Source organism: Hyaena hyaena, unplaced genomic scaffold (assembly GCF_003009895.1).
Source record: "Hyaena hyaena isolate Hyena2069 unplaced genomic scaffold, ASM300989v1 scaffold_2368, whole genome shotgun sequence".
Lineage (NCBI taxonomy): Eukaryota > Metazoa > Chordata > Mammalia > Carnivora > Hyaenidae > Hyaena > Hyaena hyaena.
Genome location: NW_024083004.1, coordinates 13,558 through 41,171, shown reverse-complemented (window position 1 = coordinate 41,171; position 27,614 = coordinate 13,558). Strand labels below are relative to the sequence as shown.

The 27,614-nt window shown below is 40.8% G+C and overlaps 1 protein-coding gene across 2 annotated transcripts; it reads right to left on the bottom strand.

Moving 5' to 3' along the window:
* Positions 1 to 579: 579 nt before the first annotated feature.
* CCDC198 (coiled-coil domain containing 198) lies at positions 580 to 27,614 on the bottom strand. Of its 2 annotated transcripts, none has more exons than XM_039225575.1 (6): positions 27,280 to 27,614; positions 24,768 to 24,850; positions 10,717 to 10,803; positions 9,751 to 9,849; positions 8,744 to 8,906; positions 580 to 821 (listed from the first exon to the last, which is right to left on the bottom strand). In XM_039225575.1, exons 1-6 carry the CDS (start codon positions 27,500 to 27,502, stop codon positions 604 to 606), a joined length of 873 nt encoding a protein of 290 aa, XP_039081506.1. In that variant the 5' UTR covers positions 27,503 to 27,614; the 3' UTR covers positions 580 to 603. The 2 variants fall into 2 exon arrangements, with proteins under 2 accessions (XP_039081506.1, XP_039081505.1); XM_039225574.1 differs by having other exon boundaries at positions 9,751 to 9,852; positions 27,280 to 27,613.

Here is a 27,614-nt window from a genome sequence, read left to right as displayed (position 1 = left end):
GAGTCCATGCCCTTGTGTAGACCTCGCTTTCATGGATGGTGAGCTGGCTTGTGACTTGCCTTAGCCAACAGGATGTGGTGAGAGTGATGGGGAGCCCCTTCCCCTTTGAGGCTTTAAGAGGACTGGCAGCTCCGCTTCCTCCTCTTGGAACGTTTGCTGTGGGGAGTCCTGGGCTGATATAAAAGTAGATCCACTACCCTGATGGAGAAACCACTTGGAGCAACCACGTAAAGAGGCTCTGCGACTACATGGGGAAGGGGTGGGGTCCAACCGCCTCCGCGTCCTGGCTGAACCTCCAGATGACTTCAGTCCAGCTGAAGCCTTCTGACTTCAACTACATAAAAGATCCCACAAGAGGCCAGCAGAACAACCACCCAGCTGAACCCAGCAAGACACAGCACAGAGGGACAAATGCCCTAAGTTTTGAGGCAGTTATGCAGCATAGTTAACGATACGTGTATGACAAACCTGTTAACTTTAGGACTCCAAATGAAGAGACGGTGAAATGGTTTCCTCAAAATAGTTCCTATAACTAACCTGAAGAATTTTTACAGGAAAGCAAGATTTCAACGCACACAATTTCTAGGTCAGTGAGTAGCATTTTTATTCTCGATCAAAAAACTCATCAAAAAGTGTGATTCTCTCCGTCCTTGTCCTCACCAGTGCTTGTGGTTTCTTCTTGCTTTTCGTCAACTCATCTGAGTCAGAGCTAGAACTGTCCCAGAGAAGCTGTCCCCGAGCCTCTTGTTCACGGAGCCACATTTCCATTTTGCCAATTTTCCGGGGACAACAGTCATTCCATATTTGATGTTCCCCCAAATCTACAGAAAATTTAAACTTTATTTAATTTTTCTCTCTAACAATGATTTATTTCTTTATTAAGTGCCTAGGTTTTTATGAAGACAGAATAATTTGCTTGGTGTTCATATATATATATATATATATATGACTTTTGTTTAAATTATTTGTTTAATTATTATATATATTATATATATATATATATAGGGTACTTGGGTGGTTCAATTGGTTGAGTGTCCAACTCAGGTTCAGCTCAGGTCAGGATTTTGTGGTCATGAGCTTGAGCCCCACATCAGGCTCCGCGCTGGGCATAGAGCTTGCATGGGATTCTCTTTTTCTCTCTCACCCTCTTTCTCCCCACCCCTCCTTCTGCCCCTCTCTCTGGCTCATGCGCTTTCTCAAAAAAATTTTTTTAATCTTCTGAAAGTCACAAGAATAGTCAATACCTTCGTGTATGCCCCAACTCACTGACAACTCTTTGTCACAATATTGCTTTCATTTTATACACGTGCATAAACATATGCACACATGCTTTTCAGCTGAGCTATTTGAGAATTAGTTGCAATTACATTCCCCCAAATACATCACCACAAATCTCACAGCAAGGATGCATTTCCTACATAACTACACTATAATTATTACCCTTAGGAAATTTAACATTGATATATTACTGGTTTCGAATATATGGTCTACATTCTAATATTCATGGTTGTCCCAAAATGGTCTAAATAGTTGCTTTTTGTTTGCATGTTTGTGTTTTATTTTTTAGATCCAGGATCCAATCTAGGATTATGTATTATATTTTATTTTATCTCTTTAATTCAAGACATTTCCCTTTCTGTTTTTTTTTTTCCTTTTTCTCTGTCTCTTCCCTCCTTCCCTCCTCCTTACCTTATTCTCTGTCTTGATCCCTTCCTTTCTCTTCCTCCATCCCTCCTTCATTGTCTTCTTCTTTTCCCCTAACACTGTCATTTTAAAGAATCCAGACCAGTTGTTCTGTAGAATGGTCCTAAATTTGGGTTTGTATGTTTCCTTGTGATTAAATTAAGGTTACACAATTTTGGCAAGAGTATTGCACAGGTGATGTTGCCTTGTGCTATTTATTGAAAATCTATTATGTGCCAGGCACGTGATATACACTTTCTGATTTTGACATCCACTCTCACCTCATGTTAGAGTCACCTGTGGAGTCTTTTAGAAACACAAATGGTCAGGCTGCGCTCCAGACACACAGAACTAGGGAGTTCAATGAATTTCATTTTACTTTCTATACTTCTTAGGATAGATTTAATTTATTTGATATGGGATTTTATGTACATATGTATGTAGCTTTTTATTTTAGCTGTACCCAATGCCCTGTTAAAGTGCATTTCAGAACAACAGGGGCTTTATTCAAGGAAGGATGGCTTTTAAGCAAACAAAACCAATGGCCCCCTCTGAGCTAGGAAAACCACCCTGGGTCAAAGCCCAGAATGTTCCCTCCATCTGGTTGAACCAGCCATAACTTTTGGACTTCATCTTAAAGATAATTGTTTATCAAATCTTATGGCATATTTCATTTAAGCCCTTGATAACTGATGTTACATACTGTTATATAAGAAAATTAATCATTTCAATGTGGAATTTGTGCTTTGTGATCCATTAGTTTCCTTTCTGGCTCAGTAAGGGACTGCCCTGTTCCCCACCTTGAATGTTATTATAATTATCGTTATCATCTATACATATCGTAGTGACAGGAAACAATCATTAATTTATGTCTGTGGCCCCGATCTCTCTCCTGAGCTACAATTACTGTTTTGTACCGCTGGGTGCCTCCATTTTTATGTCTCCTGGCAACATGTTAGACTCACCTGCTCTTTCTCTTCCAAACTCACTTCTTCTCGCAGTTACCCTAATCCAGCAAATGGCCCCAGTTTTGCCCCTATTGTCGGCCCAGTTCTTCAAGAGAAACCCAAGAATCCTCCTGGCCTCCGTGCTTTCTCCACGCACCCACATGCGATTCATCACCAAGTTCTGCCATTTGAATCTCCTGAATGCCTCACATTCAGCTCCTTCTCTGCTGTCACCCTACACTCCTGGACCTTGTCTCCCCACATCCTCTTACATTCTCTTCCCCTTCATTCTCCACAGGGTAGACAGAATGATGGTTGACAATGTAAGCCTCATTGTGTGGCTCCCCTGACCTTTCAGTGGCTTCCCGGGAATCTTAAGCTCAAGTTCAAAGTCCTTATTTGACACGACTTGCAAGACCCTGTGTTCTCTGGGCCCTGCCTGTGCCTGAGTCATCACTGGTCACTACCTGAATCTGCCTCCCCAGTCAAGAACTTTTGCACGTGCTGTAATCATGAACAGTTCTGAATGTTCCAGCACCCTGGTCCTCACGGGAATATGGATTCCTGTCCCCTTTGTCCAGCTACTTCCTGTCTCAGCTTAAATATCACTTCCTCCTGGAAACCTTCTGACTTTCAGGTTGTGAGGGCTGCCAGTTATATCGTCATTGTTTGTTTGTTGTCTATACTGTTGCATAGGCACCAAAGCCAGGAACCGGGTCTATGAGTAGACAAGTGAACAAGTGAGCCAATCAGAGAATGTTGAGTGGTGAGAAGTACTGGTAACTGGGGCCTGGGGAAGACTTCAGTCATTGGGGCCAGGGGGTGTAATCATCTCTGCTCTGCAGATGAGCCAAGAACCGCTGGAGGCCCCATTCAGACTGGCAACAGAGATTTTCTGCTGACTAGAGGCAGAGGATTTGGAACGGGAAGAGAATGTTTGTTAATGGTGGGATCTAATGCAATATTAATAATAGCTCAAGTCCCACACCACTCTTGATGTTATGATAATGCAGGCCTAAAGTAGTGAGTGAGGCCAAGTTCGCATGTTCAATTTTATCCTTGAAAATCTCTTAAATCATTCATAAATTATTATATACATGGTTCTGTATACATAGCATTAAAGTTTAAGAACTTCTGAGCCAGATGTCTTTTTACTTGTTACATTTTTATAAATCCCTGCTTGATTCTCCGGGGTTGCTAGACTTAAGAAAAAAGAAAAAGAAAAATACAATGTTTAAAAACCTAAATAGGTTTTGGGTGAGCAGCGCAGAGGAAAGGGTATCCAACTTCAAAATTAATTAGGGAAGAGGAAAGCAATAGAGGCCAGGGGGGTGGGGGGGAAGGGAATGATTTTCAGTAGTACGAGGATTATATAAAGTATTACAAATACTTGATGGTGGGGCGCCTGGGTGGATCAGTCAGTTAAGTGTCCAACTTTGGCTCAGGTCATAGTCTCATGGTTTGTGAGTTTGAGCCCTGCATCGGGCTCTCTGCTGTCAGTGCAGAGCCCGCTTCAGATCCTGTCTCCGTCTCTTTCTGTCCCTCCCCTGTTTGCACACATACTCTCTCTCAAAAATAAATAAACATTAAAAAAAGTGTGATGGTTATGTATTTTATAATATATATATGTTTTAGCAAAATGTATCAACATTATATCAAACCCATAATTACACAGTTATTTCATTCACAAGGCTAAATTTTAAAAACACAAACTGGGCTCAGCTAGTTAAGCATCTGACATTGGCTCAGGTCATGACTTCAAGGTTTGTGAGTTCATTCCCCCCCCCCCCCCCCATCACCTTCTGTGCTGACAGCCCGGAGCCTGTTTCAGATGTTTCCCTCTTTCTCTGCCCCTCCCCCACTCACACTCTGTCTCTCTCAAAAATAAATAAAAATAAAAATATTTTTAAAAATAACCCCTCAGATACTTTAAAGAAAAATACCAAGTAGATAATAGTGCAGGGGCCAGGGCCAGATAAGACCAGAATTGTGAAGGGGACAATATATTTAAAGTGACACTGCCCCCGAAGTGTGCGGTTGTTTTCACTCTGAGACATCAGTTCCATCTTTCTTTAGTTGTCTTTATTCTCATGCATGTGTTTGGCACTTTACATTTTATAGGTGCGTTTACATATATTGGATTAATTTTTACATAAACCCTAAGTGGTAGACAAGGCTTTATTCTTATTTTACAGATGTGATAACTGAGGTGCAAAGAGGTTAGATAATTGCAGTCGAGCTATAATCTCTCTCTCTGTATATAGAATAAAGCTATATAGACAAATATATAGCTAATATTTATTGAGAGTCTGCTGGGTACCAGGCACTGTTCTACAAAACAAAAAGAAGCTCCTGTTCCCATGGAGTTTACAATTGGAAACATAGTTCTTGGGGCTCAGATGAAGAACTTTGATTTCAAGTTGATTTCAAGTTCACTGCTTTTTCTTTCTTTCTTTCTTTTTTTTAAAATATTTATTTTGAAAGAGAGTGCAGGGAAGGGGCAGAGAGAGAGGGAGACAGAGAATCCCAAGCAGGCTCTGTGTTGTTAGCAAACTGTGAGATCATGACCTGAGTCTAAATCAAGAGTCTGATGTTTAACTGACTGGGTCATCCAGGCACTCCTCACGTTCGCTGCTTTTTCTACCCACTATACTATATCATGGCTTCTAAAAAAGGGAGGAGCCACATAAACATGTTAAAAGTCATAAAATTGTACACCCAGAAAACAGGGTTCACTTTGTGTAAGTTATGAACAAGTGGGCCATCATATAAGTTATAAGTAATTTTTATATAATAAGGTGTATGTAATTATTACATAATTATATGTTATATGTAATTCATTGTATAAATATATAAAATGTATTTAAAATATGTAAATGTAAAATGTATGTAAAATTTCATTTTATTTTATTTTTTTTAATGTTTATTTTGAGAGAGAGAGAGAAAGTGCAGGGGAGGGGCAGAAAGGGAGGAGAAAGAATCTCAAGCAGGCTTGGGTACTGTCAGTGCAGAGCCTGACGTAGGGCTCAAACCCACCCTGCATCACAAACTGTGAGATCATGACCGGAGCCAAAACCGAGAGCTGGATGCTTAACCAAAAGAGCCACTGAAGCACTTTAAAATTTTATTTTAAAGAGGCAGCAGAAAACGAAGATAGACCTTTATCTTATAAGGGACCTAAAACTCTCCTCCCACCTTCCCAAAGAAGGAACGTGAATGGGCAACTATAGCATTCAATAAGAGAAGAAGCCTACAGCAGAATCTTAATGACCAGGCATGAACTAGCATTCAGAAAGCTCCTGTAAAGCTGTGATCTTGACTTTGCTTCACTTTTAGGACAAACAAAAATGAATTGCTTTCAGAAGACAAATAAAGCAAAGATGCTCCCTGGGAATAAGGAAGAAGGAATCACAGCTCGAGCATGTGCCTAGTATGGTGGTGAAATCTGTAGGCTTTGCAGAGGGGTGGCCTGCTCTTAAAGATAAGGTTGAAAAGACACATTCTTATATTTGCAGACTTGCCAAGGTTGTCCTTGACAGAGGTCCAAGGCCCTGGAGTCCCGATGAAGGTATATGAGGGGCTGGAGGTGGGTGGAGGGAACTTTCTGGAACAAGAAAGACCTAGCTGGGAATCCTGGCTGTGTCAAATGAGGGCTAATACTAACTCCTTCTATACAGGCTGTGTGAGGATCAAGAGCACTAATGCATGTCGCAGGTCGAGGACAGTGTCTGGTTCACGGTAAGCACTCAACAAACCTTAATTAGAACAGAATGATGGGCGCCTGCATGGCTCAGTCAGTTAAGCGGTCGATTTCAGCTCAGGTCACGATCTCATGGTTCGTAGGTTCGAGTCCCACATCGGACTCTGTGCTGACAGCTCAGAGCCAGGAGCCTGCTTTGGATTCTGTGTCTCCCTCTCTGCTCCTCCGCCACTTGTACTCTTTCTCTCAAAAATGAATAAACATTAAAAAAAAATTTTTTTTTTTTTGAAAAGCAGTAGGAATGCAGAGAACCCCTCTTCTCCACATGTCACAGTCCTTCCTGGGCCCTTCCAGACCTGGGACAGCTTCCAAAGATTTTTACCAATGTTGGCTTTTCTTGGCTTACCCTCAGGCCATGACTCTAAGTGTCTAACTTTAGCTGAGATGCTTTTTTGGACTGTTTGGTCAATATTTTTCAAATTGTCAAAGTTGTTTATCTATGTGCCTACCTAGCATATTTCATTCTGGCACTGGGAGTATAGGTTAACTAGATTCCCCAAGTAGATTTTCAATTATTCAGCCTTTTCTTATTTAATTAGCTTATTGATTAAGCATCCGATTCTTCTGAGCAGGAGCCGTGTCTCTTTCAGCTGGCGACTTTGCATCCGAGAAGCTCATGGACCTCCAGAGACACGGTCATGACCTACAGGGATTGTGTAGGTCTCTCTCAGTGGCCAGTCTTGCTGATGTGGAAATTTAGCTCATGGCACAGCAAGTTCTGTGTGTGGACAATATTATATATTCAAAGGGTGGGTTTGCCCTGGGGGAGTATGGACAGGCAAACTTAATGGGGCTCTAATCAGTGGAACAACACAGCACAGACTATGAACACAGTTATCTGTTGGAAATCACTGAGCAGTCTAGCCTGGCTGGAGGCCAAGTTGGGCACTAGTGGCTGCAGAGAGAGCCAGCAAGGTAAGCGGCAAGTAGATCTCAGAGACTTGGAGGGCCAGGGTACAGGGTTAAGCCTTTGTCCTCGGGCTGATGGATTTTCACTGAGGATTTTTTTTTTTAAAGCAAGATATGGTCAGATGTGCAGTTTATAAGATTACTTTGCTATTAGTGGGGTGCTTCTAGAATTTCATTGTGCGTGAGAATCACCTTAAAATCTTGATAAAATGCACATCCTGATTCAGTAGGTCCAGAGTGGGGCCTGAAATTCTTCATTTCTTTTTTTTTTTAAATTTTAAAATATTTATTTATTTTTGAGAGAAGGAGAGAGAGAAGTGCAGAGAGAGAGGAAGACACAGAATCTGAAGCAGGCTCCAGGCTCCAGCTGTCAGCACAGAGTCCGACACGGGGCTCGAACTCACAACTGCAAGATCATGGCCTGAGCTGAAGTCGGCCGCGTAACTGACTGAGCCGCCCAGGTGCCCCTGAAATTCTGCGGTTCTAAAAAACTCCCAGGTGATGCAGATGTTGCTGTGCTGTGGCCAATACTTTGATTACCAAGTAAAGCAGCGGGTCTTAAACTTTAGGGGTATCAGGATCACCTAGGGCAGTGTTGAACCCAGATTACTCGCCTCTGCCCCTACATTTTCTGATTCAGTCACTCTGGCTGGGGCCCAATGACTCCCCAGGTAATGCTGGTGCTGGTGGCTTGGGGATCATACCCACGAGCATCAGGGTAGTGGGGTCAATGGAAGAAGGGGAAGACTTGGAGGAGGAACACAGGAGGCTGGTGTGACACAATGACTTAAGGGTGGCGTTGGGCACGTGAGAGAGGTAAGACTTCAGTGCCAGGTGACATCGACAGGACTTTGTGACTGACCAGCTTCTGGGAGCAGGAGCCGAAGGGCTGGAAAGGCCCCAAGTCTCTGGCCCGAGTGGCCCAGAGGATGGAGGCCTCACCCCCTGAGACAGCAGGTGTCACGGGAGCAAGCCTGGGATGGGCAGGGACGCTGGCTTCAGTTTTATAGACATTCTGAATGAGTCTGGGAGGGCTCCAGGGGGAAATGTGGGGTAGGGGAGGGTGTCTGCACATGGCAGCAAACTGGCTGATACCGGTTTGCTACTTAACGTAAGTCCATATGGTTCATTCTCTTTAACCACAAGATGAGGCTCTTTTGCCTTTTCCCTCCCGAGGATGGAGCAAGGATTGCAAGAATGCCTGGAAAGCACAGTAAGCCTCTAACAAGACACGTCTTACCTATTCCAGTGCTGAAGCTTCTGTCTTTTCCTCCTGGGCACCCCAAATTGCATGACAGTGTGATCACTATACTCCAGGAAGTACATATCGGCAGAAACCCCAGGCTACTCCTTGCTATATTCCCACCCCTGAAGTTTATTTGATGAAGTTTTGAAAACACTGGCGATATTTTATTTTGCTAAAAATGGATAATTCATGACTCACCTGGACTTCTGTTCAAGGTTTCATCTGGCAGAAAGGTTGGAAGGTCCCTGTCGTCATTTTTTGGGATGCTTCTTTGAAGGGTTTTCTTGGCTTTATGGTCCCTCGGTTTTTGCTTATTAATTCTTGCCTCCCTGTGAAGACTTTTCTTCAACTCTGCTTGGGCCTGAAAATGATCCACTATAATCGATTAGTGTTCTCCCCCTGAGCTACTGTTACCAGAATAGGTCAACAGATCAGCCACTTTGCAAGTTGAGTGCTTAACTGTACTCATCTGCGGTCCCCTAAGCAGAACACAGTTTCTTTTTCCTGTTAGACGGTACAGAAACTTTCTCTATGCACAGGATGGGCTTGTTAGGAAAGAGGAGAGTATATGCCCACAGCCTCAAAAAGCTAGGGCTTGATTTAAGAGGAGGAGCTTTGTAAAAACGTTCGTTGTCAGGCAGGTGATATATTTTGAATCGCAGAAGACAGTGACTTTAGGCTTAAACACTAGAGTGAGAAATATGGACTATGACAATTATGGGAGACGCTACTGTAAAAGGGTGTGTTACAGGGGATCATTGTTGTGAGATAATTCTATGGGGTGAATTATGGAGGGGCGCCTAGGTATCAAAATAAAGACCAACTCACCCCCCTCTGTTTTACTAAGAACAGAGTTTCTTTACTAAGAACATCATCAAGAAAAATGATCTGACCTCATTTTCCTGCTGAAGCCAGAATGTCACAGGAGCAATTTGTGAAAAAAAAAAAAAATCGGAAAGAAAGGAAAAACAGAGAGACTTGGGACACAGATCTGTCCTTGTGACTGAAAACAAAGAGAAGGCTCCACAGGGTCGGTAGCAGAAGGGATCTTGTGGATTCTTCCCAGCTCGGTGCCAATGACCAAATTTAAAATGCTAAGTAAAGACTGGGGATGAATGCTAAACTACATCCATTGTGCGAGGGCAGGGATTCTGTGGAGTAAATGTGCTAAATATGACACTCTTCTTCTCTCTCCCCATACTTACCTCTTGTCTGCTACGGTTCATTTCCAACATTCTCATCTTATGTAAATATTGTCTTTTCCCCGGCATGTACCCTGGAATTTGCATTGTCTTTCCCAGGTCCTGCTGTGAAAGATGCCACACTCGTTACAACTGGGTAATTTGTTATTGACTCTGCAATCCACAACTTGCAATTCTTTTTGGAACAGAGAGAGATGTCAATCAGTCATCAGTTATAGTCCATAGAGATCTCTTGTGATGTCAAAGGTGGATCGTTGTAGCTCTCCACTGAGTCCTTTCTGGGTAGCCCTCAATGACTAAAGCTTTGATGTGTGTCTAATATAGTTTTTAAGGTTCCTGTAGAGTTTTGCAAACCTGAAATGGAATTATCTTCCCACATCTCGTTTTGTGTAGCAGCGCCTTGCCAGCCTCACAATGAATCAGGAGTGGAAAGGGCTGAAAATCTACTACCTCACAGTTTTCACGTCTATACAGGCAAATCTTCTCAGCAGAAAGTAACAAACTTATAAAAGGGAAAGGCTCTCCAGAAGACCTTTTCCAAGGATTCCTGTTTTGCTGAGGTTGTGGCAAATAAGTGCGGGACACCTTGTAGATATGATTTCCCCTAAAGACTGAGAATGAAGAGAAAGTTTGAACCTGAGGGGAAAAATAAAAGGAAAGAGTCCTCCTAGATTGTTCATAAATTTGGACACTTCTAGAACTACCAGCGTCCAAGTAAAATTCCTCTCTCTTATCTACATCTTCCTGTTTTCACCAGGAAGTGGAGAAGGGCCCAGAGTTTACCTCAGACACATGAGTCTTTGCCAGTTGGAGGCAGGCCTGGGAAAGAATGGATAGCTTTGGCAAGTCCTGACTCTGAATGACCTAATAGTTTGATTTGTCTTTGAGGTCTTCTTGTAGGGAGTACATGAAAGGACAGGCCACCCCGCCCCCCATTACCCACCCCCTCCAGTTAGCGTTGCGGTTCACCTTTGCTCTGTGCGTCGTTTTGACTTCTTGCTGGCTCAGGAGCCTTTCAGAAGTAATTTCTTGTGGCAGGTCAATGGGTTCAAGTTTCTAGAAGTCCAACGTTTAGAGCATTCAGCATTCCTCATACCATGAGGTGGTAAAACATAAAAGCCAGACATTAAACTATCTTACCACTTTGCAAAAGTAGCCCTTATTCCTGAGAACACACAGGGAAGGCGATTTCAAGAGGATTATGGTTGTATCTGTGCAAGAGTTTTTTAACTCATCTGGGTTCTTCATTGTTCCCTTTCACCGCTGCCAGTGACTTATTGATCTGAATATTTGTCAGAGAGTTAAAAGACTAAGAATCCTTTTCTGTCTGCATCTAGGGACCAAGTCTGAAGCTATCAAACAACAAGGGTCTTAGAGTATTAACGATGAAAGAGGCACCAGGAATTTCTTTTATTCATTCCTTAACTGCCCGGCTGAACTCGTTCAGTCCTTAGGGAAGTGACCTATTTTTAAGATCTCCAGAGAAGCTCCCTCAGCCTCCTCAATAATAATCACTGGCACTCCTGAGGCACATTTAAATGAAAGTGCAGTGGGCTTACAAATCTTGGACAAGTTTTTTTTTTTTTTTCACCCAGCAGGGGATTGTCTTTATGGGGGAGATCACGCTGGAGTTTCAAGGGATCACTAACACTAGGAAGCAACTGAGGAACAAGTGGGCCTGCCTTGAGCCCTACTTGCTTCGATGACTTACTGCTCTGGAAGTTGGAGCGTTGGGAAATGACTGAGCAGGCCTGGGGGACAAAGGTGGGTCTCTCCACATTGACATGCAGGTAGGGACCTGGAAGGCCCTTAGAATTCCTTTGTTTACTCAGTAAGTACACACGGAACAACTAGTGTGTGCCAGGCATAGGGGTGCAATGGTCAACGAAAGCAACATGGCCCCTGTGGAGATCACAATCTATGGGGGGAACAAATACATTCTGCTTGTGTGATTATTGATTGATAATTATGCGGGGTGTCTGGGTGGCTCAGTTGGTTAAGTGTCCGACTTTGGCTCGGGTCATGATCTCGCAGTTCATGGGTTCAAGCCCCACATTGGGCTCTGTGCTGACAGCTAGCTCAGAGCCTGGAGCCTGCTTTGGATTCTGTGTCTCCCTCTCTCTCTGCCCCTCTCCCGCTCGTGCTCTCTCTCTCTCGCTCAAAAATAAATAAACATTAAAAAAAGAGAAGGTAATTACAAACTAAAATCCATACTTTGTAGAAAAAGGCTACAGGGCAGGAATATGACAATATATAACCAGGGGACTCCATCTTGGAAATGGAGGGTGTTATGACTTGAATTGTGCCCTTTACCCCAGTTTGTATGTTGAGGTCTTAACCCCCAGTATGTCAGAATGTGCCCTTATTTGGAAATAGGGTCCTTGTAGATATAATTTGTTAAGAGGAGGTCAAAGGAGCAGGATGACCTGTAATCCAATATGTCTGGTGTCCTCATTACAAAAGGGAAATTTGGATGCACACCCATGTGCACACAGGGAGAACACCCTGTGAAGAGGAAGGCAGAGATCTGTATGATGCTCCCACAAGCCAAGGGGTAACAAAGATTGCCAGGAAACCACCAGAAGGTAAGAGAGAGGCATGGGGCAGATTCTTCCTCTCAGCTCTCAGAAGGAACCAACCCTGTTGATCTTAGACTTCTAGCATCCAGAATTGTGAGATAATACATTTCTATTGTTTAAAGCCCCACGGTTTGTTGTACTTTGTTACAGCGGCCCTAGAAAATTAATTCAAGGGGGAGAGGAGTAAGGAGGAAGTCCAATAAAGTTTTCTGAAGAAGAAATCTTCAGCCAAAGTTGGACACTTAGGAAATTTTAGGGGACTAAGGTGTTCCAGGTGTGGGGAACAACGTAATCAATAACCCTGAGGTAAGAGAGAGCATGATCTGTTGGGGAAATTGCAAGAAGTTGGTTGACTGCAGTTCAGAGTGAGGGGAGAATGGCTCAAATGAAGCTGGAGGGGTCAGCAGGAGCCAGGTCTTACAGGGCCTGATGGGGCATTCCAAAGATGTTGGTCTTCTTAAGAGTAGTGGGCAGTCATTGACACGTATGAAGCATAGTAGTGGTGTGATTACATTTGCTTTTTGAAAAGAATGATCGCTCTAGCTGCAGTGTGAAAACTAAAGAAGAGAAATCAAAGATGTGGGGAGAGCATATAAGAGGACAACGGAGCTGGGTCGGGGGTTCATGGAGGGAAACAGATAGGCTCCGCGAATATTTAAAACTGACCAAATAAGATTTGTTCTAGTTGGTGAGGGAGAGTGGAGGGTCCACACAGCATCCAAAGGGGTGGATAGCGTTACCATTCACTGAGCTGGGAACCCTAGGGGAAGACCAGGTATGAATGGAATGTAACAAGAGAATACAAATTCAGTTTGGAGCAGTTTGGGTTTGAGATGCCTTTAAGGCATAGCAGTGTAGATGTTGAGTAGAAAATGAAATATACAAGCATGGAGCTCAGAGGAGACATCTGTGCTGGAGATGCATGTTTGAGAATCATCCCTGGGTGAAGAATAACTGAAGCCATGGTCACAGAGGAGGTCAAGAGTGAGAAGAGCAGAGCCAAGGACTGAAGACTTGAGAAGCTCTAATACTGATGAGCTGGTGGATGGGGACGAGGTGGCCAAGGACACAGAGAAGACATGGCTCAAGAGGAAGATGCCACGCTGAGACAAATAGTGTGAGCACTACTCCCACCTTAGTCCAACACTCCAGGCAAGTGATAATTTATTTTGAAATTATTTTTCATTTTAGTCTGATTTGTTGCATTGTTGAGGGGTAGACCTGGAAGCCAGCTTGGCTTTGAAGGTGATCAGAGTGAGAAGAGAGAAGGGGGAGACAGAAATGGATGCTGAGCAGACAGCGCTCATGGGGAGCATGACTTGTACCTCCTGTTACTCCCCTGGAGAACAATTTCCTGGTCTCTGGGCCTGGCCCGAGCTGTTCTAGGGAAAAGAGCCTGCATTCCTTTCTGCTGGAGCAACCCAAAGCTCAGCTGGCAAGGACAAAGACAAGGGCAAAGGATGTGGAAATGGGGAGAGCCCATCTTTAGGTTAGACATGTGCCAGGCAATTTGCATTTGTGGTAGGAAGTGGCTCTCTGTTCCATTCACACCTTAGGTGAGAAAGTAGATTTTTTTAACATAATAACTGCACAAGAATGCAATGAGACGTGATGAGTGCTAGTAAGACAGAGGTTTGTCTGGCTCTCTTCTCTGCAGAAAGTAAAGATGCTGGGCAAATGGGACCTGCTGGCACAAGAATTAACAGCTGATCAGATCAGGACGTGGGGAGAACAGAGATCAAGGGGAGATATTCATCTACTTGTGGGAAGAAGAATCGCCAAGGGCTGAAGGGGGATTTGGGGCATGAGGGGGAGAACAAGAAAGTGTTTGTTTCACTCCCTGGACTTGGTTCAGGATCCAGTTCTTCCTGGTGACGAGTCCCATGTGCCTTTACAGCTGCCCCTGTGTCTGTCACACCCAGGGTCCCAAGATGTCAGCTTGTTCAATCCTCCTGTAAACACTGTGGGCAATCTTGATGATTCCCCATTATAGAGAGGTTGATAACTTGTCCAAGGTTGCATGGCAAGGAAGTGGCAACTCTGGACTCAAACTCAGGTCTGTCCAGTTGCAAATCCCAATCTCCTTCCTTTTCTACATGTTCTTAAACCTGCCTGATCATCAGAATCTCTTGGAATTTAAAAAAAAATCCTGGGGGCGCCTGGGTGGCTCAGTCAGTAAAGCGTCCGACTTTGGCTCAGGTCACGATCTCATGGTTTGTGGGTTCAAGCCCTGCATTGGGCTCTGTGCTGACAGCTCGCTCAGAGCCTGGAGCCTGTTTCAGATTCTGTATCTCCCTCTCTCTCTGACCCTCCCCTGCTCATGCTGTTTCTCTCTCTCTCAGAAATAAATAAAACATTAAAAAATTTTTTTTTTAGTTCCTGGACTATTCACTGGAGATTATGATTCAACAGGTCTGGGATATGTCCTGGGAATGAATATATGTATATTCATATATATAAATAACAAACTTTAATTTTTAGGGTTCATAGCAAAACTTAGTGGACAGTACAGAGAGTTTCCATAAAACCCCTGTCCCCAAATATGTACAACCTCCTCTATTATCAACATCGCTCACCATCTGTTACAACTGATTAGCCTACATTCGCATATCATTAGCACTAAAAGTCCATAGCTTAAATTGGGGTTCATTCTTGGTGTTGTACATTTTATGGGCTTGTACAAATGTATAGTGGCATGTATTCACCAATGTAGTGTCCTACAGAATTGTTTCACTGGCCTAAAAGTCCTTGTTTTGCCCATCCCACACTATCCTCTCCCTATCCCCTGGCAACCACTGATCTTTTTACAGTCTCTGTTGTTTTGCCATTTCTGAAATGTCAATATTCTTGGACTCAGACAGTATGCACCATTTTCAGAATGGCTTCTTTAACTTAACAATAAACATTTAAGTTTCATCCATGTATTTTCACAGCTTGAGAGTTGATTTCTTTTTAGTGCTGAATAATATTCCATTATATGGATGTACCATAGTTTCTTCATCCATTCATCTACTGAAGGACATCTTCAGTTATATCCAAATTTGAAATTGGATATATATATTCCAAATTGGAAATTATGAGGAAAGCTACCATAAACTTCCATGTGCAATTTTTTTGTGTGGATGTAAATTTTCAATTCATTTGGGTAAATACCAAAGCTCACGATTGCTAGATTGTACGAGAAGAGTATGTTTAGTTTTCTAAGAAAGCACCAAACTGACTTCCAAAGTGGCTCCACCACTTTGCATTCCACTGGCAGTGTGTGAGAGTCCCTGCTGTTCCCCAACTATTTGGTGTTGTCAGTGATTTGGATTTTGGCTATTCTAATACATGTATGGTGATATCTCATGGTTGTTTTAATTTGTATTTCACTGATGACATATGATGTTGAACATATTTTCGTATGCCCACTTGCCCTCTGTTCATCTTCTCTACTTGTCTTCTTATTCTCTTGACACTGTCTTTTGCAGAGCAGAACATTTTTAAATGTTATTTATTTTTGAGAGAGCACAAGTGCGGGAGGGTCACAGAGAGGGGGACAGAGGACCCAAAGTGGGTTCCATGCTGACAGCAGTGAGCCTGATGTGGGGCTTGAATTCACAGACTGAGAGATCATGACCTGAGCGGAAGTCAGACGCTCAACAGACGGAGCCACCCAGGTGTCCCAGACCCAGAAGGTTTTAATTTCAATGAAGTCCAGCTTCTCAATTGTTTCTTTGGAAAGTATCTCCAGGAGATTCTGATGATTTTCCAGATTGGGGTCTATTGGTTTCCATATCGTCTCAAGTGAATACAGAGCTATATCAGAGTAGACCCAGAGGATTTGTTTGTGGAGCATTATTGTTAATGTGAGTCTGAAGAATGCAGCTGTTTAAATATTTTCAGCTATTTAAAATAACATATGCATAAATTTGTAGGGCCAGGTTTTTCTTTGGAAGCATATATTTATCTTCTTCTATTTTCAGACTCATTTATTTAAACCCATAGTTCTGTTAAGGGTTAAATAGTAGGTGTCTTTAAGAACTTTCTCCAGGCAATTACTTTCTTCCTGGCCTTTGGAAAGAAACTGAAGAATCACCTATTCCTCCACAAAGGGCACTAGATGGCAGCAACGAACATTACAAATAGGATCCCTCTCTTAAGTATTCGCACTTGGCCTGAGAAGCTTTGCAGAAAAAATTGTTGGAAGATTGGCTTCTCTAAACAAACCAGTCACATGAAATTGTCCTAGAATTCTGGGGTTCGTATCAATGTTCCTTTTCCCTGCTTGGGAAGAAAGATGCCTCACTTCATCATCCTCCGAGAGAATACAAGGGAAGGAATTATTGGAGAACTGGAATGGTAGATTGACACTTTGTTTTTTAAGTCTCATGCTATAAAAAAATGTATTCTCTATCTAAAGGTTTCTGGGTTATTTGACTTCTCAAATGAAACAAATGGTAAGGATAATCAGTTGAAATGTCAGCTGGGAGATTCAGAAATGGAGATTAAAAGTCAAGCAGAAGTCACTGAGCTTGGTGACTCAATGACCTGAGATGATCGCTTCTGTGTCCTAACAGGAAGAGAAAGATGGGCAGGAGGAGCTCAAAGAAATTGCAAAATTTGTTTGGCACCATCTCAAGGATGTATGTCCTCCAAGGATCTGGGAAGAAGGTAAAGGTATCCAGGACAGTCTTGGAGTAAGAGACTGTAAGCCCAAGGAAGAGTTTCTGGTCAAGGCATTGCAATGAGTTCACATTTCAATAGCTTTCTTTGCCCTGATCATTTAGCAATGAAAACTGAAACATAAAACCAAAGAACAAAATGTAGTTTCCCTTTAATACAAGATATATATTCTCCATGGACCAGAAAAAACAAAAACAAAAATAAAAACACATACTCAGAGGAAGCTGATCCCTAAGGCATTTGGGCCTTCTGATGGCTGTGAGTTAATTCTACAAATTAAAGGAGACCTAAAAATACTCATGTAAGATGGTAAACTAGAGCAAGGATCACAGTTTGAAATCAGGGGCTGAGTTGTTCTCTCCTTTTCTACCTGGTTTAAGAGAGCTGCATCAGAATGTAATTTGGAAGATTAGCTTTACAAGCATTATCAAAAAGTTGAATATAAAGAATATTATGCATCCATAAAAAAGGATGAAATCTTGCCATTTGCTATAACATGGATGGACCTAGAGAGTATAATGTTAAGTGAAATAAGTCACTTAACAGTCTCATTTGACTGAGAAAGACAAATACCATACGATTACACTCAGATGTGGAGTCTAAAACACAAAACAAATGTATAAACAAAAAGCAGAAATAGACCTATAAATACAGAGAACACACTGGTGGTTGCCAGAGGGAAGGGGGCAGGGAATGGGCAAAATGGGTGAAAGGGAAGTGGGAGATACAGTCTTCAGTTATGGAAAGAATAAGTCACAGGAAGGAAAGGAACAGCATAGGGAGCATTGTCAATAGTGTCATAATAGCATTGTATATTGTCTGGTGGTAGCTATACTTGCGGCGAGCACAGCATGAGTATAGAGTGAATCACTATGTTGTACACCTGAAACTAATGTTACATTGTGCGTCAACTATACTCAAATAGAGAAAGGTTTTTAGAAGTTGAAGATGAAGAAGCTAAGACTTTATAACAATAAATTTGAAAGCTTACAGGGATAAATGGGTGATACTCTGGAAAAATATAAATGAGCAAAATTGAAACAGGAAGAAATCAGGTAATTGAAACAACTAAGAAATTAAGTTGGTAGAAAAATTTCTCATTCCTCCAAAAGTCCAGGGGGCTAAAGACGGTTTCACAGGGCTATTTCATCAAACTTTTAAGATAACAACTGTGTTAGATCACATATTATAGAGAACAGAAGAAAGAAAAAGGTAATCAGTGAATTTTATAAAACTGGTACAACCCTGAAAAGCAAAACTGGAAAAATACAGTATAGGAAATTATAGGACAGTTTTTCTTTTCTTTCTTTTTTTTTTTTAATGTTTTATTTATTTCTAGGAGAGAGAGAGAGACAGCGTGAACAGGGGAGGGTCAGAGAGAGAGGGAGTCACAGACTGAAACAGGCTCCAGGCTCTGAGCTGGCAGTCAGCACAGAGCCTGACGCGGGGCTCGAACCCACGAACCGCGAGATCATGACCTAAGCGAAAGTCGGACGCTTAACCGACTAAGCCACCCAGGCGCCCAGGACAGTTTTTCTTATGAAAATAGATGCGAACACCCGAGGCATAAGATGATCTCACAATATAATTGTATATATATCTTGTGGCCAAGTAGGATTTATGGCAGGAATACAAGCTTAGTTCAACATCACGAAGTCTATGGGTGTACTACATTGTATCAACTGGTTTAAAAAGAAAACGTGTATGATTATTTTAATAGATGAAGGGGAGAATATCAATAAAATTTCACACTGAGCCCTAAGGAAAACTCTTAGCACAGTAGGAAGAAAGGGAATGTCAACAATTTAGTGGCGTTGTGCCAGACAGCTCCCACTTGCTTCTCCAGATCCACTTGCCACACTTCTCTACCGTGTTCTCTGCCTGTGAGTAACCAGTTTCTCCTGCCTGAATTCAGGCTTCCCACTGGGTTTAGCCACAGAGACATCCTGGGAGTAGATCTGAGAGAAGAGAGAACAGGGTATTTCTTCCCCCCGCTTCCTTCCTGCAAGGGCATATTGGGCTGCTTGTGTCCTGTTTCTCTCAAAGCACCTTCCTCTACCTGACTGTCTCCTTCCAGGTTCTAGAAGTTTCTCACTCTCTGAGTCCCTTCGCTCAGAGATGGTTATCCCTCAGCCGCCACTAGTGGTTATTGCCATATCCTCTGTGGTCCCCCTGATCCAAACCTCATAAATAGTTACTTACAAAGAAAATTTCCTTGAATTATTCTAATTTCAATATATGGTATCTGATTCCTTTTGGGACCCTGACCAGTGTTTATCAAAATCTTATTGCAAATGTACTTAGTTTTCAAACCAAAAGTCTATTAATGTCAGAGATAAGAGAAGGATGCTGGTATTCAACATCAGAAGGAAACTCTAGTCAAAGTAAAAGCCAAGAAAACAAAAGTAGGAATAAGAAGAAATAAGAAGAAGAAGAAATAATAAGAAGAAAGAATAAAAACTGGGAAGAAAGAAAAAACTTTATTCTTATTTATAGAAGATGTTGTCTACATAGCAAATCTCAAAGAATCTATGGACAATTAGAATTCATTTCAGTAAAGTTGTGGAACACAAAATTCAATCTGCAAAACTCAATAGCTTGCTTATTCACAACTAATAGTCGTTTAGAGAAGTAAATGGAGAGATGCACCTGGGTGGCTTAGTTGATTTCAGCTCAGGTCATGATCTCAGGGTCATGAGATTGAACCCTGTGTTGGGCTCCATGCTGAGCCGGTAGCCTGCTTGAAGTTCTCTTTCTCCCTCTCTCTCTGTCCCTCCCCATCTCTAAAGAAGAAAAGAAAAAAGAAAAAAGAAAAAAAAAAAGAAAAGAAAATGGACGGGGAAAAGACCTCATTCATAATAGGATGGTAAAACCCCCATAATGTATTTTGATGGTCAGCATGGACTTGTCTAGGCTACAGCCTCCAGTTATTCAAACACTAATCTAGGTGTTGCTGTGAAATCATTTTGTAGATGTGATTAAGGTCAATAACCATTTGACTTTAAGCCAGGAAGATTACTTTAGATATTCTGGGTGAGCCTGATTCAAACAGTTGAAATGTCTTAAAAGTAAAGCTGACTCCCCTGAAGAATTCTACTTGTGGACAGCAGCTTCAGCTCACACCTTGCATTTGCAGCCTGGCCTGCCTGATGGCCTCCCCTGGGGATTTTGAACTTGCCCTGCCAGCCTCCATAATCATATAAGCCAATTACCTGCCCCCCCCCAAAAAGTAATATATTACATATTTATACACTATACTGTATATATTTACATATTAAATATTAATACTAAATATTAATATATTATATTATGTTATAATGTATATATGTATCTATAAATACACATATTAAATGTAATATATATAAATATTACATATTTTTATATGTACATTATATTTATTATATTACATTACATTATATTTATATAAATATTATATTACATTATATATATTATTTATATAAATATTATATTACATTATATTTATATAAATATAAATAATATATATATTACATATATATTTATATATATATAAAATCTCCTTCTACTGGTTTTGTTTCTCTGGTTGAACACTGACTGATACAGGTAGATAGGAACAAACCTAAAAAAATAATCACACAAAACCCTGGGAAGAAATTATAAAACATTTTTAAAAGATCTAAAAGAAAATCAGAGTAAATGGAAATTTATGCCATGTTTGTAGTTTAGAAGACTCAGTATTATAAATGTGGTCAATTTTCCCCCAAGTAATCAATGAATGCATTTCAGTCACACTATTAACAAGGTTTGTAATGGACTTGACAAAAAGATCCAAACTTCATGTGGAAGAGCAAGGCACCATAAATAACACAGACAATTCTAAAAAAGAAGAATAAAAGGACCCTCCGTATTCAATATTAAGACTATGCTTAAAGGTACATAATTAGGACTGTGCGGAGTTCCTAGGGAGATGCACAAATAGACCAACGCAACAGAAGAGAGAGCCTAAAGCAGACTCATGAAGCTGTGGAACCTGAATAAATGGCAGAAGTAACATTTTAAGTCCATGGTCAAAGAACGGATGATTCCAGAAAGAGTCCTGAGGAAATAGAGTATTCAGATGGAAAAAAAGTGAAATTAAATTCCAGATTCACATTTGTACCCAAATGAATTTCAGATGGATTAAGACCTAAATGTGAAAAGGTAAATATTAATTTTAGAAAGAAGCAAAGAAGAATATCTTTATGACCTTGGGAAAAATAAAAATTTCTGAGATAAAACACAACTATAAAACATAAAGATTGAGAAATTTGATAGCATTTAAAGTGGAAATCTTTGTGACCACATATACACCCACACTAACACACCCACACACACATGCAAAATGAAGAGACAAACCATAGATGGAAAGAAGATATTTGTAACACACATAACTAACAAAGGGCTAGATCTCAGATATGTAAAGCATTGTCACAGATCACAAAGAAACATATAATAGAAAATGGTCAAAGAGAAAAGGCAAGGAAAAGGAATAAATTTGTGGCAAACCATATAATATTGAAAACAAATAATGAAACCGTCTGAGTCAGAACCAGCCTCCCTGTCTCTTATTGGCAGTCTTTATACTCATCTTTTCCCCTTTGCATTCATTCATTCATTCAACATTTATTCAACTCATATTTATTGATCAGCTATTATGTGCCAGGTACTGTTCTAGAAACTCAGATACATTAGTGAAGACAACAGACAAAATTCCTGCATCTGTGAAAGACTGTATTCTAGCACTGGCAAGGAGGTGATGCAGAAAATACACAATGAACATAATAGAAGTAAATTGCTTGGTGTGTTAGATGGAGCTCAGGTACTCCGGAGAAAAGAAAAGATCATGGAGGATCACGGGAGCCAGACTCACCAGGGTAAGGATCGCAACTCTCAGGAGGTTATGATAAGCCTCTAGCAAGGTGAGATTTAAGTAAATCTTAGGAGATGAGGGAGGAAGTAATCTGAGGAAATCACATTACCTGGGGCCCTGGGGGTGGAGGCGGTTGATCTCCACCTTAGGTTGGATCAGAGATGGTTGGATGAGAAGGTGAATCAGGCCAGGAGGGACAGTGCAGAGTGCCTTTCATCTCCTTTCAGCATGAGATGAGCATGTTGGATGGAGAGTTCCCTGGAAGGGGCTCCCAGAGCTAAGCAGCTCCAAGTTGGAGAACTTTAGTTCATGACCTGCTCTTTACTTGAAGAGTAGATGTTTAGGAAGTGGAGAGTGCCAAATGTGCAACTCAAATTATTTAGGATGCAATTAGATTTGGTTTAATAATTAAAAATACTTTTAGAATTTTCTTTGGCAGAGATTAGGCTATTAATTAGCATGTCATGGGAACCCAGCATTTATTATTCTCTCAAAAACCCATTTGTGGTGGAAAATGTGCTGAGCCTCATTTGTGAAGATAATTATAGTTGATATCTTAGAGAGTGTCTGCCAAGTTCCCAGTGATTTCCCTCTTCTCTGGGAGCTGCTTCCAGAATTTATGGGCTGGTGGCGGGGGGCGGTGGGGGGGGGCGCTTCTCTGCTCACATTTCTACGCATAAGCATATCCTCTAGTCATAGCTTATTGGAACAGAACTGGAATCATGATCAAAGCTGAACCAATAAGATCTTTCCTCCTAGGAATTTCAAATTGGAGCCCAAAGAGCCAGGCCAATCTGTCTATTTGACTGGAACTATAAAAATGCAAATTCAAGAACTGAGGTGTCCATATTTCACCAAGTGGTCCTGAGGAGCAAAGAAAGTCGATCTGCAGGAAGAATAAAGAATGCATGAAGGAATGCTCAGGGGAGACACAGAGAGAGTTGTGCCTTTCAGGTTCCAAGGCAAAGCTGTTACCTGAAGCCCAAGTGCCTCCCAGTTCTTGGGTTGAACAAACACTCCTATATCTTCATAATTCGTCATGTTGGCAACTAGTCAATTACACTTACAATACAGGGATGCTACAGGTCTGCAACAGCAAGGACAAGGCATTTTGATTTTTGTTCCCACCAGGGATAATGGGTCTCAGTGTCATTCATTCATCTATTCATTCACCATTCATTCATTCATAAGCTTTTTGGGAGAACATATTAAGTGTTAGTGACTGAAGAGATAAGACTCAATAAGACATCGTCTTTGCACTCAAATAATTCATTTGTCTTGATTCATTTTTAAGGAGGTTGGTTAGGATGTGGGGATACCGTCTTTTGTTCTGAAACACCAAAGTTCTCCTTTTGCCCTTGATTGACTCGAGAATCAAAGCCTAACTTTAGCTGCTTTAGGGTTGATAGATCTAAAAAGTACTTTGTGGGGGTGCCTGGGTAACTCAGTCAGTTGAGTGTCTGACTTCAGCTCAGGTCATGATCTTACTGGTCATGAGTTCGAGCCCCACATCGGGCTCTGTGCTCACCGCTCAGAGACTGGAGCCTGCTTCTGATTTTGTGACTCCCTGTCTCTCTGCCCCTCCCCTGCTCATGCTCTGTCTCTCTTTGTGTTAAAAAGAAAAAAGAAGTACTTTGTAAACTACAGACAGCTACAAATACTTTTTGCTGGTTATAGTAATATCTTCTACTAGAGTTATTTAGCTTACTGGCTCCATAGGAACATTATATTAAGCACACTAACTTTGAAAAGATACATTTGATTTAGGAATAAAAGGTAAGTTTTTAAGTTGTCCAGTTTAGTTAGAGATATGCTCAAAAGTTTTAAAATTATATATCAATTTGATATAATTATACTTGATTTTTCTTTAAACATGTTTTGAGGTTTCTAATATTTTAGGAAACGATGCTCTTTTGGTGAACAAAAGATATAATCACTTCAAATAATGATCGTGAGCTTCTGGAGAAGACAGGTAAATAAAAACCAATTGAAATAGAAATAATCCCCAACAAATGAGTTCAAATACCTCTGGGATTTGTCCAGATGTCTGAGTGAATTGTGTATCAGATGGGATTTTGTTCCAATTCCTTTTTCCCAAATGTCAGTGATAGATCCCGCTCACAGGAGAGCCCAAACCCTTCTCTTAGCTGATGCTCATTTTCAGGGACCCACTCAGATCTCTTTCCCCTTCTAGGATGAGAGTTCTTAGAGTTTATACTTCTCTAGAGAGAATTGATTAAATATTTATTGAGGTGAAGGCATTTAAATCTCTTGCTTTGCTGCCTTGGAATCCAATGTCCTCAATTTCAGCAACCAGTTAACATTTACAACGATAAAAGGTTAGGGATAGAAGGTCTGTACAAATCAACTATGCTGCTAGTTAAGAGCATGAGCTTCAGAGACGTGTTTGATATCTGAGCTCCATTGTCCTGGGAAAAGTTACCTAATTCTCTAAATCACAACTGCAAAGCAAAGATACTTCTTCCTTTGTTGTAGAGGAGATATGAAGGTTAAATGATTGACATCGATCAAGTTGCCCAGAATATATCTGACTTGAAGTGGGTGGTAATTAAATAGTACTCGCTGTTATTATTGTTATCATTGTTTGTTGCAAGTGATTCTCCATTCTAACTCATCAAATGCAAAATGCAAAGGTCTTTTGAATCCCATAATGCCCGTTCCTTTGATACTATATTTCCTTCCTTTGGTGGTGGTCTTAAAAGTGAAATCATTATAAAGGGAAATCCTAAAGAAATACGGTCTTTGCAATTGATGACATTCTCATTAGCTTAGTCATTTTCAATATCCCTTCTTTATGGTTATAGTATAAAGGGATGTTACCATTAAATCCAAGAAAATCCTTATGAAGCCTTTTAAATTCATCTTACTTGAAGTCTTCGGGGTGGATGCCTTTTAATGATGCTTGTTTCCACATGTTCCAGTGGGATGTCAAAATACATGGCCCTGGGCACTTGAAAGTTTGGGAGAGAAAGAAAAACAAACCATTAAAACACTTACTATTAAGTTGGGCTAATCATTTGACTTTGTTAGTACATTCTTGTACCTTTTTAGTTATATATGTCCAACCTGCATGTTGAAGTGGGGATGAAACACATAAAGCAGGGTTCCTACATGGATGCAAATGATAAAATATTAGCTTAGACCCAGGATTTAATTTCTGTTTTCCTCATTTCTTCCCTGGACTGATATTTAGAGGAAAATCTGAAAAATCAACCATGTGTTGACTACAAATTTGTTCAAACATAGAATTTGGTCCAGAAAACAGAAACTTTTTCACTTGTTTTCATTTCATGAAATCTCTACAAAATAAATTTGGGAAATCAGAAAAAAAATATATCTTTAAGAAATGAAAATAAATACTCCTTTCACATGACATAGATGGATGGTGGATATATAGATGGATAGGTATTAGGTAGAGAGAAAGGTAATAAAAAATGGAGTATGGGTGTATAATAGGAGTATGCAAAGTTTAGCATTTCATGTTCCCAATCAAATAGTCCCCCTGACTAGAGAAAGAAATTCCTACAAGTTCCCACAATACAACGTGTATTCCCACAATACAACATATCAATATTCTTTCCTGATGAGGCAAAACAGGGCTACAGAGTTAAGCCTTATTAGAAACAGAGCTAGGACTCAACAGGTCCAGTATGGGTTTTATTTTTTAGCTTGATTATCCAGGGATGTTAGGACTGCTACCATGCCCTAATGCTGCATGAATGAAGTTTTGTCTTTTCCTCTTTGAAATCTGGAAGCATTCTGATTCCTAGATTGTTGTGTAGACTACCCTACAGTTTCACTTTGCATTCTAAATGGAAAAATCCTTGCAGAATTATGTGTTTCTATCCTTACAACATTTGAATGACCATGTTAAAAACTTCTCCACGTCCTTATTTTCTTTCAAGAGATGCCAGCATATGGAACAAGACAGAAACAACAGTAATGACAAGAAATAACATTTTTGATTAAAAGATGTATTTCTGGCAACGGGTTTTTTTTTTTTTTCCAGCAGCCTGACTACTCCTTATTTTTATACTATGATTTCAGTGATAACACCTCCTTATGTAATTCAATTCATCCCAAACGGTACAGGCTATGTCATGCAGTTATTTTTACCCTTGATTTATAGGCAAAGGAAATTGATGCAGTAATTTGCCCAAAGTCATACAATTTGGTATTTAGCTGGGCTTAGACTGTGGGTCATTTGAAATTAGGGGTCAGGATGTTCAGCATCCCTTTGTTATTTATTTTTAATGTGATTTTGTCATTTGAAAAATAAGAATATTTTCCAGGTAGGACTCTAATGCATTAGACTTAATTTTCACTATTCAGTTACCAGAATCTTAAAACTCTGGATACAGGGTTTGCATAAAAAGGAATTCTTCAATGAAAGTAGAGGAAAATTCTCATTCACATGCTTAGGACGTTGGAGAACATAAATCAGGCCATATACAGCCAGTCAAGGGTTGTCAGTTCTGCAGAAAAGAGGCACGACAATCAGTCCAGGTGAGATCTACCAGATACTGAAAGAGAATATCAGGCTTTCTGGCCAACTTGACCAGTAATGGGAACTTACTTGTGTTATCGATCCAGAATATAAAGAAAGAAAAAAATTACATAGATACATACATATGTATGCATTATATACTTATATTTCTCTTCCCAAGTGAGAATCTCTGTTTAATTACCATTGTGATTTTCATAAAAATGAAATCTTCTAAAATACCCCAGGCTACTTTATAGCCATTTCAGGCTCAGAACTTCCAGTCATAATGGGAAAAATTCTCTTAGTTCCGCAGATGACAGAACTTAGTGCATATTCCGCGTGAAGAATGTGGGCTTGGGGAGGGGATGACTCATTCTCTCATCTGTATTGCAATAAATCAATTCTGTTTGGGGTGGTTTCCAACTCCACATTAGGATGAATTCACTGCGAAAGGGTTGCTTTCAAAACAACAAAGCGTGATGCACTAAATGGTACTGGGGAGAATGATTTGCATTTAGAATCTAACAAACATATGATTGTCATAATTTATCGCATCTTATCTATATAATTTTAATCGTCTGGCAAAGCTAGGTATAAACATCGAAAGCACTATAAACTAAGCTGAAACAGAAGGATTTTTTTTTCCTTCTCGTGTGGAATGGTAAGAAGCCCTCTGTGCAGGGCTGTTGCACGCCCGTTCTAATGTACCCAGAATACTTAAAATTGACAAACACTCAGCCTTGAGTTGAAAGATGTTCCCTCACATTTCAGCAATTTAGAAACTTTCTGATATTGTTATAGAAACAGACAGTCAAGCACATCTGTCAATAGCATCTGTCAATAGCCCTCCTTGGCCCAAATACGCAGATCTCATGATGGGTCTTAACATTTACCTGCAGAGTATCTTCCATACCCGGTCTCTCGGAGAGGTGGCAGCTGTCTTTCTAGAGCTTTGTTCCGGTCCTGCAGGCCTCCGAACAAATATGAACTCTTTTCTTCCAGATTCTGATTGAATGCAAAGTCCACGGGGCTGGCTGAGGGCATTTCTTCCTCTTTGTTTTGCAAAGGCGCTACTTTGGTCACTCTAGGGTGAGGCTTAGAGTGGCCCAGGCCCATTTCATGCTAAAGATGTTCAAAGAACCATGTGGGAAGTGGTTTGGGGCCTTTCATTTGGCTGGTTTTAATTAAGGTACTTCAGAATTTTACCCCAGCTCCACAAAGCAGTTCA

Excerpts from the sequence above, each read along its gene's own strand:
- CCDC198 (XM_039225574.1), bottom strand. The coding sequence starts at position 27,502 with ATGGGCCTGGGCCACTCTAAGCCTCACCCTAGAGTGACCAAAGTAGCG. Across the intron at positions 24,851-27,279 it reads GTATGGAAGATACTCTGCAG|TGCCCAGGGCCATGTATTTT; the intron begins GTAAATGTTAAG and ends CAAACTTTCAAG. Across the intron at positions 10,804-24,767 it reads ATCCACCCCGAAGACTTCAA|AAACTTGAACCCATTGACCT; the intron begins GTAAGATGAATT and ends TTGGACTTCTAG.